We start from the raw sequence: 12,266 nt of genomic DNA, 5'->3' as shown, positions 1-12,266 counted from the left end.
AGAAAAAACTGATCAAACAAACACTACTTTAATCAGCCACAAAAATGCAACTTTTTATTTCAGCTAGCAATTGAAGAAATCAGAATTGTCTGCTAAAAATATGCAGGTGATTTTGAAGAAAATGGGTCTCAAATTTGATCAATAACTAATCTTTCTTCCATTTCACTCGATTTATTTTGCACTTCCACTTATCAGAATCGATTTGTATTCATTTTGCTCCTTCTAGAACATTTTATCTAACTTATACGAACGGCATGTCAATATTTTCTTTTAAAAAACTCACTAAAATAAGAAAGAAAATCAAAACTGGTAGTTCACTTTCATGGATCCATTTACGGAAAAGGGGTAGGTAAATTTCTCTCTCTCATTGAAATGATCTGAAAAATAAATAAAAATGAAAACTCATTCAAAGAGTTAGGGAATTTCAACTTAATGCACTTAGCATGAACCTTTTTAATTAGTTAATTAAATGGTAGGTGTGAAGGATAAACAAAAAATACATTCTCCAGAAAAAAAGCCGTTTACAGTTTATCGCCTTTATAACTGATATTTTATTCAGTGAGGAAATGTTTGAATGTGTGTTAGTTTTTTTTTAATCTGTAAAAAAAAAATAGACAAAAATATAGGTTATAAAAGAAATAATAAGAATAAAATAATTCTGTAATATGGGGTTTGTTGCCAGTAACTCGCCAGAACGAAATTCAGGTATTGTCCAAAAAAAATAAAAATAAAATAAAAGGTAAATATCATTTATTTATTTTTTCAACTAATGATGAGCAAATTCAATATTTTTAATCCGTCCATGCACTAACATAAATATCAGTGTATTTGGTAGATAAAAGTAATGCTGATTACCCAGGCAAATGGTTATAAAGACCTACCTAGATAGCTGAGGCTTAATGTTAAAAAGAGCTTCCACATACGTAAAGCCCCACTAAATCCTCTTTATTTAGTTGCTTTTGTATTTTGAATTGTGGCTTTCTCTCTGTAGGTGGTCATGTAAATCTTGGACATTGTTTCTCAATTATCTTTTGTAAATACAAAAATATTTACATTTTTTTTTTATTTTCATAAAAATTCAAATGTATCGATGTACTTCTTTATTATTATTGGAACGATATACTTCCTTATCTTTATTGGATTATTGGACCGGGGAGGGGCCGTTCCGCTAGTGTTGCGCCTTAAATTAATGAGTAAGGAAAATATAGAGCCTTGGTGACGCTTGGTTCAAGCACATCAAATTAATGCTAACTAATTTTTGAAGAGGTACAAGTCGTCCCCTAGAGCCCTTGTCTACTTTATTTTGTCTTATGATATTTTACGTTTTAGATATTATGAGACAATTATCGTGTGGGAGAGAAAATTATCGATAACTTTCCTGATTGAAATGTACCTATTTTAAATCCTTCGTATAAAATTTTTATTGAAATCTACTTAGAATATCATCATAAAGTTTGCATATCATACCTTAAATCATAAAAAAAATATGTTATTAACCTATTTACCAAAAAAATATTTTTTTCGTATCCTCTTGAAATGATTTTAATTGGTATATTTGTATATATTAATTTTGTTATATTTTTATAACAATTTAAGGGACGGGTTTTTGTGGGAGAATAGTCCGGGTGGCGGTCAACAAAGGTATCAAATTCGTTTTAAAGAACTATTTATTGCAAACCAATGTTAGGGCTGTCAGAATGGAGTGCAGAAGTCGACAGAACATAAGGAGAGAGTTGAGTACATAACTGAGCAGAATGGAGTACTGAAGTCGACCCTCGACCAACAGGTCTCACGAATCCCTCCAAAGTAGGGAATGTATGTAACGATGGTTTACAATAAATAGTTTTCTTTTATTATTTTGCTTCCTTTATTGACTGTCACCCGGACTATCCTACAATCTCTTTCATGCGGTCAACTATCTTCTTTCAATATGGATAAAATTTTTGTTTAGGAAAAAAAAAAAAGTCTCAGGCATGATAGAATGTTCAAAATTTACATTAATGAAAGCTAACTTCATTGAAATTTTTTTTCTTCACTCTTCAGGACCGCCTACTTCTTTTTACTGTGTTGTGCACAGTCATTAAACATGTTAATATTTGTATTTATCTACTAGCCTATATATTTCAGACTATTTTACAAAAAAAAACAGAGTATTCTATCATGTATGAGCCTCTAGATATTTTTGTTATTGTAAAACAAAACACTCAACAAAACAAATTTCTTAAATTTCTAAATAAAATTATCAATATATTTTTGAGAGATTGAGATAGGTGTAAGCATTTTATTTAAGCTTTGACCTACAACCGTCTTGTAAAGTTTAATGATGATATCTTGACTAGTTTTTAATAAAAATATTTTTAAAGTAGTGAGTGTACGTTACAGGCGCTGTTTCCGAGGCTTGAGGCAGCACTAAATTAAAAAAAAACATTGGTGGTGGATAGAAAATATTTTGCAGGTGTTATCAGGATAGTTAAAGAATAAGAATCTTATTCTATATGAAATTGCCAAACTTCGTCAAAACTTGGCTGTGGGTGTCGACTTGACATGAAATGAATCCCATACAAACTCATAAGTAGTTGTATCTCATTTACATACAGAATTTAACAATAGTTTTCCGATTGAAAACGAAAATTTTAATGTTTAACTATTTTTCGATGATAAAGCAAAATGACGTTGAGATTGCTGCCCTAGCATAAATAGTAAGACTAGAGCAGAATTTTTTCCCAAAACATTTTGAACCAATGTGAGCTTGTTCCAACACAATAAATAATAGATGGAAATGATTATTGCAAACTTTCAATTAATATAGTGAGGCAACTTCCCGAGAAAGCCTTAACAATTGAGTTAAAGTTTATTTGAATATCCAAAATGATGCTCTGAGACAACCACGGAAATAAGGATTGATGTTTTCATGGCAAGTAAAACATTGTATGATAATTAATACAACTTGGCTATCAGATAGAAATTCTTCTTTAGGCCATATTATAACTAGCATGAATGTGCATTGATCTTTGAAAACAATTTTATTCAAGGGCTTGAGAACTTCTCATTTTTTGAGAACCATCCACAAATCGTTTCATGATCGACACTAATCAGATACTCTTTACTCACCATTTAGGACATGAACGATGACTGATGCTGCGTGAGAGGATGAGGGAGCACATGTGTAGTTGCCTGAGTCCGCGGGTAGTGCCCTAGCGATAAGCAGTCGTGACGTCCTAGTCTGCTTTTCTGTAGTCACGGAGATCCCTCCGCGTTGTGAGTAGTTTATCACGTTGCTACCCCGGTACCTGGAATAGCAAACTGGTCTGAAAACAGTTCTGAAATTTAGCCTGTAAATATTATCCAAAGAAAGTCATAAAACCTTATGTAATCGTTAAAAGAAAACAGTCGATATTAAAAATATTCATCTATAGATTGGCAAAGACAAGAAGATAAGTAAGTAATAAGTAATGTAAAAAGATATGTCAAAATCGTTATTTAACTTTATAATTATTCCTAATACCGTAATTTATAAGGACAGCATAAATCAAAACTAATGATAAAGACCAAGGTAAATGGAGTTCTGCGGTCGATATTGAAACAAAGACAATTTATAATTCTGAGCTAAAATTACCGTGGTGGATTACACTACCGATAATCGAAACTGCCAACCTAGTAGTAGTAGTCAAGGTTTTCTCCAAAGTTTGAATAACTTCATTAAAATAGAAGGGTGTCTGTTTATGGAATGAGGATTTGGCATTTATCAGTCACATATTGAAGTGTTCCAACAAATAAGCACAGATATTATGAAAATTTTAAATTAGTACAAAACATATTTATTTAATGGCAATAAAAACAATTACTCTCATCCAAAGTGTCGACATCATGACGATTCAGCAGTATTGCGGATTGGACCCATCGGTCAAAAAGGGGTTCCAACTATCAAGTCATAGCCGTCAGTGTCGTGGAAGGAGGAATGAAGTGCCCTCGGAATCGAGAATAGGATCGTAGCCCGATCAATGGACTCAATGGACTGAAAAGCTTTCTCTAGAGAACTGGAAGAAACACTTTTAAATATACTCGTATAGTGCAAAGAGATGATGCCAACGGAGGAATAGAAAGATATCGACCACAGAGTGACTATGTTGACCAGCCACATCGCATAAACAGCAAGTGCCTCCGTCAACAAAGGGCGTGAGCATGTTCAGTCCCATGGTGGACGTCGGCTAGGACACAGCTTAAGGAAGTAAATTATTGAGACAGGTGTTGGTATCAGGAGTGCAGAGTTGATGAGAGAAGACTAGCACAACAAATGAGAATAAACAAGGTATAGGGTATACCTATACGGTGTGTGTCATCAGAAAAAGAAGTCTAGGGACGAATTAATCGTTGGAGAATTCGGAAAGAATCCGTGGGAGATGACATTGTGGAAGATCAAGGCATTAGATATGATGGCGCCCATAACAAGTGCCCAGGCAACTACCCTGGAAGAGGATAATTGTATTCGTTTGGGCAACACACTTTTTAAAAATGTTTCTATTGTGAGAATGATATTATTATCTTATGTTTTCCTCTTAATTCATATTCTAATATTTTCAGATAGTAATGTACTGTCTAAAAATGTTGTAACTGTTTTTATAAGTATATATATAGAAGTATAATATATTCAGAATATAACATGAAGGTTTACTTTGCAAATTGATATTTTTAATTTTTTTTTATCAAATACTTCAAGAAGTTTAGCTTCTGAACAGAATTTTCTCCTCCTAATAATTACTCTAGCAAAATATAATGACTTATTATTTTTTCTATTTTTAAAGAAAATACACAATAATGACAGAGATAGGAAGTGATAAATAAAAGATGTCATGCTACCCCTGTCATATACTTGGATCGTGCTATCCCAGAAGGGTTCTAAAAGGTACGTTTTCCCCTTTTTTGAGGCATTTTTTCGTCCTACTGTGGACCGAATCAATACCAATATAGGCGCAGCCTAAGGGTAATAAATTCTGATTGGAGAATAAAATTTAACTGCATCATCACACTTTGAACCGGATGAATTAATAGTGTAAATAGTAGTCTACATGATGGATGAATTGAATTTTACTTAAATTTCATTTAGACATTTTATTGTAATTCAATTATTTGGTATAATCATTAGTGCTGGTCGGGAATCAGTATTAAGCGTAATTGGGAAAAGCTGTCCATTTCCATTCCATGTCATGGAACTTACTTATCTCAATTTATTTGCTAATTGGAAAAACGTTCTTATTTAATATAAAAATGTTTACTAATAAATAATTAGAAAAAAATAATTAAACAAAAAAATCACCAATAGATGAAAGAAGGTGGTTCAGGTGTTTCTCTGACGACACATGTGAGGCTGATATCACTTCCACTTTTGATGTATAATTCGCTTTTACCGAGTATCTCTGCTTGCGATACTGTAACAGATAGGTGAAAATTTAATTTCAAATCATAAAAATTATATTGTATATTTCAAATTCACCAGCATAGATTACCTTATTTTAAAACATAAAATATTTTTTTAGTGATGTTTTAGGCATTGTATGTTTTTGTGATTTGCATTTTTAAATTTTATCGAAACTGTAGCGACACCGCAACCTGCTAGTGTATACTGTAACTACAAGAGCCACCAAAACCGATATGGACAAGTATGTGGCAACCTACCAACTAAAACAAGAACTACAACACTTGTCAGACTACAGACTACAGACACTTGTAATATCATATATTGAAATGTATATTTTATTAAATAAATCAAAAATTGTATCCTTATTAGTCTCAACACTTTTTATTTCAACAGTCCAACGTTTCGGCCATCCTCAAGGACAATCTTCAATTATAAATTCTTCCTCACATTAAAATTTAAAATTTGTTTTGCAGGCTATTCTGCCCAGGTCATTATTTATAAGTTAAACACCTATTTTTTAATTTAAAATCATAAATATCTAAATCTTCTTATTTTAAAATTATCCACCAAATCATCACCATATACACAAACTCTTGGGAAGAATTTATAATTGAAGGTTTTTAAATTGTTAACTTTTGTTTACAAGGTTTTTTAATTGTTGTATAATTGAAACGTTGGACTGTTGAAATAAAAAGTGTTGAGACTAATAAGGATACAATTTTTGATTTATTTAATAAATAATTACCTGTCTTTAGAAATTGAAATAATATATTTAATGTATATTTTATGTAAATACATTGATTGTACAAATTAATAATCATGTTATAAGTTGTAATATTCTTGAATTATTATTATAATAAATAATAAATATATATTATTTACTTTCGTAAGGACCTACATCTCGTTCCCGTCGTACTTAGTTACCCTTCACGACCACAGGCTCGAACCCTGCAGAGCCAAAGGGAATCCCTCTTTTGGGGACTTACGGCTCGTACCCGTAAGATTCATCCTGTCCATTCATCTCCTAACCAGATAACTAACCTGTATGAACAAGGATTGAGTACCTAACATATTCAATTTGAGTCAGAACTACCTAATACAACCACCTCAACAGAACCATAACGAAATCATATATTAATTATATCTAAGAAAATGTATATAAAAGTATATTAAAATTTGAAATATTTATTAAAAAACTTTGAATATTACCCAACTTTTTTTCCCCTATCCCCTCGTTCTTCTAAATTATTCTACCATTTTCGATGGGAATTCAATAAACGTTTGTGTTAGAGAAATATGAAGTATTTATCTTACGTTTTTTTATGGTTTTTCAGAATTTTATTCTAAAAATGGCTGTATCCTTTTCTTTTTTTTGTTTTTGTTCCGTATCTGATGAATAAACTGTAAGTGAATTCAATGAAAGTTGGTGGTTTGGTATTTCATTTATAATAAAATAACAATTGAATGGTCATGAAAACTCTCCCAATTTCACATTTTAAAATATTCACTAATGATTTTGAGATGATATAGAAATTGTTGGTAAAAAGTAATTTGAATTAAAAAAAAAATTAAATGAAGTTGTTACAAAAGAAAATTAAGGTGAATACTAATTGAAGTTGGTATTTTAATAAATAAATAAATTTATCAAGCATTTTTTATAAAAAAGTCATGACGAATACTTTTGACAAATATTTAGTATATTTTTTTCCAAGACGATATTTGGTAAAATAAAATTGATGTGTTATAACAGTTATTTTTTAAAAGGTTTTACTACTTTTTTTGATAATTTCTGCTGGACAAATCGTTAGTAAACTGTTTTAAATATTTAAAAAATATTGTTGTTCGGATGTGGAGTATAAAAAATAAACTAAACCATAGGTTTCAAATGAATAAGAATTACTACATGTTTACATTTTATTGAGACATTCAGGTCAACTGTGACCATGTACATGATGGATAATAGATAGCACAATAAAGGAGAATAGATTTTCTGGAAGATTGTTGATTGACCGTGTGTATAGATGAATAGAATATGGTCCGGGTGCGGTCAAAAAAACTCAAATAGTAAATAATTATACTATTTTATTGAGCCAACGTTTCGCCCCACGTTGCAGGGCTTCGTCAGGGCTGTTTGAAAAGCATTTGTTTGGGGTTTGTCTATAGCTTTTGAGCGAGCATAGCGAGTCGACAGATACGACCTTATTCAAATAGTAATATAATAATAATAATAATAATAATAATAATAAAATTGCAAAGTATGAGTGAAATAGTGTCATCCTAAACGAAAGATATAAGCATGACATTTGGACTTGATAAATGCGCGGTGCTCTATGTGAACAATGGAAAGAAAGAAGGAAGAAAATAAACTCCTCCAAAAAGGTCCTCTCAAGCTCTATTGGGATGAATCAATAATTACGGACCATACAGTACGCCATAATAAACCAGATATCCTTCTTATTGATCGAAGAGAAAAAAAAGCAGAACTTATTGATGTCGCAATCCCAAACAATAATAATATAAGCTCTACTGTGGGAGAAAAACTAAGGAAATATCAAGAATTGGCGATTGAATTGAAGGAATTGTATCACTTGGAGGGAGTTACCACAACTCCAATCATAATATCCACCAACGGCCTCTTACCAAAATCGACATTGGCAGGAGTGAACGGTTTGGGAGTGCCTGTTGATGTACTAAGAGAGGCTCAACAGTCGGTTCTCTTAGACACAGCACGTATAGTACGAAAGTTTTTAAATATCTGAAGTGAGTAAATAAACGTCACTTCCTTTGACGTTGAAATTTACTAATATCCCCATAGATAAAGTTTTATTTTTAGTAGAATCCATCTGGCCCACCATTGAACCACATACTTCCCTAGACCTTCCTTCCTACCTCAAGTCTCTCCAACTTTGTTGCGAATCCGGCTACCTCACATTCCAGGGTCAATTTTTTAAACAAATTTCAGGCCTAGCTATGGGTAATCCTTTAGCCCCCGATCTCTCTAATATCGTACTTAACGATTTACTAAACTCCGTCACCCCACAGTTCACTAATGACATCATTTTTATTAAAAAATATGTTGACGACCTTCTCTTAAAACTGAATCCCAATAAAATCACCGATATCTTATTTGCCTTCAATTCCTACCATCCTCGCTTACGTTTTACAGTTGAGTCGGAAACTAACAATTCGCTACCATTTCTTGACCTCCTCATCATAAAAAACGCCTATAATACTATATCCACCGATTGGTACACAAAACCAACTTACTCAGGAAGACTTTTTTAAGTGAACCACTTTGGTTTTTTACTGCCGTCAAAACAGCCCTGACGAAGCCCTGCAACGGGTGGCGAAACGTTGGCTCAATAAAATAGTATAATTATCTACTATTTGAGTTTTTTTGACCGCACCCTGACCATATTCCATTCGAGAATAGATTTTATTTTTAGATTGGGTTTGGGAACAAGCCATAAAGATTCCTGAGGGTGAATGAAGCGAATAACCCAAACCGAAAAAAAAGTAGAATATAAAAGGGGAGAAAATAGAATACCTACAACACACTGAGTTAAAGCAGCATGAAGAGACGGTGACAGCTATGGCATCCCCTTTACCTTTTCAAATGGTGTTCAGTGATGTTTATATCAGGCATAGTCTGTTCGCTATAAATTTGTTATATACTTTATTTATATGTAACGCCCTTTCTAGGCCTTTTAAATGGGTGGCATTGGGTTTGTTAGGATTCAATAAGATTTAGAAATCATTTCTGAAAGATTTTATTCACTTAAAATTTGTTGACATTCATTTTCGAAGGACTGAAGTTTTGTTCAATTTTACAATGTAGTCCTAAAAATCTTATCGTTAAAACATTTATAAATAGTCGAGCAGCAATTGAAAATGAAGTTTTAAGATTATTCCACAGCAAGATGACTTGATTTACAACTATCAGAGCAAAAAAAAAACACAATGGTGAAGACACAATTGCTATCCACAGGATCTACAGCATTAATAATAATAATAATATGAAACCCCTACGACCCGTAAAGAATCATGGGCTCAGAACTTTGTAAGGAAACATTATTTTTAGAACAACGGTAATATAAGGAGGTGATTTTTCAAGGTCACCCTCAATCGCCAGATTTTTCTCTCATTTAAGCAAAGACCTTATTAAAATATATTAATTTGATAATTAAATTTTATTAATTTTTAAAATTAATTGTTTTAGAAATAATCATGGTGTGTGTGTTGTTGTGCTATATGTACTTTGTTCTATATGTAAATCAAAATTGGATTTGAGCTTAGAGGAAAAAAAATAAAAGTGTTGGAATGAATACAACTAACAAAACATTCGAGACATAAATTGGTAGCAGGTGTGGGAAAACCGCCTTCAGCGGACTATGTTTTTGCCTAGCTTATAATGCCGTAAGGCAAAACAAGAAAAAATGTAAATGTATTTATATACTCATTGTACATATAAATCCATATTGTATATATATATATATATATATATATTTATGAAATAAACAGGTTTAGAAAATAAAAAAAGGAGGTGTGGGAACTAGTCCATAAAGTTGGCCTAGTGATCCTTTTTACCGACCCATGATAGCTACATTGGAGTTGCTGCCATGTACTAACCAAAGTGGAAATGTCAAGATTCATTTTTCGTGACCACAGAGAAATACTTATTAATTACTCCAGGTGGGAATGGAACACAAAACGTTCCGAACCCAGCACTTTGGGACACGCCCCAATGCACATATCTATTCCATACCGGTAGACAAGAAATTATAAAAGAAAAATAATAATTTAATAGTACTGAAAAATTAACCTAAAAACTCAAAATAAATCAGTTGATTCGACCTGTCCTTCAAGTGCTAAAGTACAATAATTTGTGTATACGATTTTTAAAATAAAATAAAAAATATAATAAAAGAAATAATAGTTCTCCAATAGGAAAAGGTAAGCAAGGAGAGGATTTTGCCGATGGTACTATCTTTATGCCTTGGAATCAGAGGCGGAAAGGTTCAGTGAGATATTCCATACAAATGGTTTGCTATAAAACATTTGACGACCAGCCCATGCTAAGGTATTTCCCCTTCCTGTTTTATGACGAGGATCATTGATAAGGACAGCCGTAAGAGTTCCTCAGGCCCTAGATAAAGAAATGGAAGGAGGGAGGATGTGCAGGTATGAATAGTAACGGTCTAAGGCACATTTATCAGCACCATCGCGCGTTATTATATTTAGAAATATTTTATCGCATCTTTATACTTTATCATTGGTATTAAAATACCGAACGGGCGGAAAGTAATAGTTTTTCTCCTGCGCCATTGAAGCTGTAAATATAAATTATATGGAGCATTTGGAAAGTTTTATTAATAATTTTGCTTGCATAAGCCAGAATAGTCAATAAGCCTTCTACTCGGGATATATTATTAAATAATTTTCTTTTAATTATGTAAATATATTATAATATTTATGGATGGATCTAAATTAAAGTATTTGGGTTATTGTAACTAAGCAAGTTAAAAACTGAAATGATGAGCTGATAAAATTAGGGAGATAGAGACAGTAAATGTTCTATCAGATATTCACATTTCCAACACAAGGAACTTCATAAAAAAACTAATTTTATTTATTATTCAAAAATAACATTATACCATTTCCTTAGAATTCAAAAAAAATGATTTCATATACCGACCAGAAACTTAAGGATTACTTCTCTTACTCACTCATAATCTTTGCCGGAGGGACTTTTGAAAATACTATTGCCAGAAAAACTAAAAATAACTATAAATTATATAATAAATATTAAAAAACTAATGATGACTATAAATTATATAAATTTAACTATAAATTATTTACATATGACTTCCGTATACATATGAGTAGAAATTGCAATCGGGAAAGATCGATCTCCCTCGGCATCTCCTGTTTTCCAGTCTAAACGACTCCATTCCTCCAGGTTTCCCTTTAGTTAATTATCAATTTTTTTCATAAATCATGTTAATAAATTGTATTGTTTTTACCAATGCAAAATGATTTACTGTTTCTAATAAACCAAATGAAAGGGGCTTTCATTTGAGGGAGAATGTTTGAAAATTAAAGTATTTCAATGAGGATGAGACCTGGTCATTATTAAAGATCACATGACTGCTCATTGACATACCGAGTTTAATCAAAATTGTTCAAGACGTTTTTGAGAAAATCGAGTGACTCTTCCAGCCTGTCGATTTTATCGCAGTGGTTACTGCAACATTCCAGGATAATAATAATAATAGCTTTATTGGCGTCAGTATTGACAAAAGCCTCACCCATAGGAAGCAGGATAGAAGGAAGAAAAGAAAAACATGGATAAATACACAAAAACATAAATAACAAAACAGAGTCCTCAAAACCATACACTGAAAGGAAAATATAAAACTAAATATTTTTTATAACTTTTCTCCATTTGGATTTGTCCCTCACAACCAGCCACCAGTTTCCCCCTACTCACGGTGTTAGTTCATCTCTTCACCTGCGATGTGGTCGCCCCGTTTTCCTGCTTTCCTTTCTCGGAAATCACTCAGGGCAAGCCTTAGTCCATCTATTGTCTTTCATTCTGGCCAAGTCCCCAGCCCAGCTCCATTTCAATCGGTGAACCTCACCCCTTAGACATTTAATGTGTATGAAGTATGCCCTCAACTTAAATTGCCGGAACACACTTCATTTTTGGTTTGCTGGTTGGTTAAAGTGGACTGTATAAATGAAAAAATGAACATGGTTAAATGAGAAATAATTCTATTGTTTATGTTACAATGGTGTGGTGGGTGGCCGAAAGGAAACATTAAGATTAAATGGTTAGTAAAATTTTGAA

The 12,266-nt window shown here is 32.2% G+C and overlaps 1 protein-coding gene and 1 non-coding gene across 2 annotated transcripts in view; one reads left to right on the top strand and one right to left on the bottom strand.

Annotated features, from left to right (window-relative positions):
- The window catches only part of LOC106683209 (zwei Ig domain protein zig-8), an 83,571-nt gene that overhangs the window by 4,003 nt on the left and 67,302 nt on the right, over nt 1-12,266 (bottom strand). The window contains exons 4-5 of the mRNA XM_014424522.2: nt 5,315-5,426; nt 3,112-3,290 (exon numbers count right to left, since the gene is read on the bottom strand). Of these exons, the coding sequence (XP_014280008.1) occupies nt 3,112-3,290; nt 5,315-5,426 (291 nt within the window). The remainder of the gene's footprint in view (nt 1-3,111; nt 3,291-5,314; nt 5,427-12,266) is intronic.
- LOC112210638 (U12 minor spliceosomal RNA) lies at nt 1,177-1,325 on the top strand. The gene has a single exon (XR_002945243.1). It is a non-coding gene; the product is annotated as a U12 minor spliceosomal RNA (small nuclear RNA).

This window comes from Halyomorpha halys, unplaced genomic scaffold (assembly GCF_000696795.3).
Source record: "Halyomorpha halys isolate HHAL.00 unplaced genomic scaffold, Hhal_1.1 Scaffold473.1, whole genome shotgun sequence".
NCBI classification, from domain to species: Eukaryota; Metazoa; Arthropoda; class Insecta; order Hemiptera; family Pentatomidae; genus Halyomorpha; species Halyomorpha halys.
Note: the sequence above shows the minus strand (reverse complement) of the source record. Positions and strands in the feature narration are given on the sequence as shown.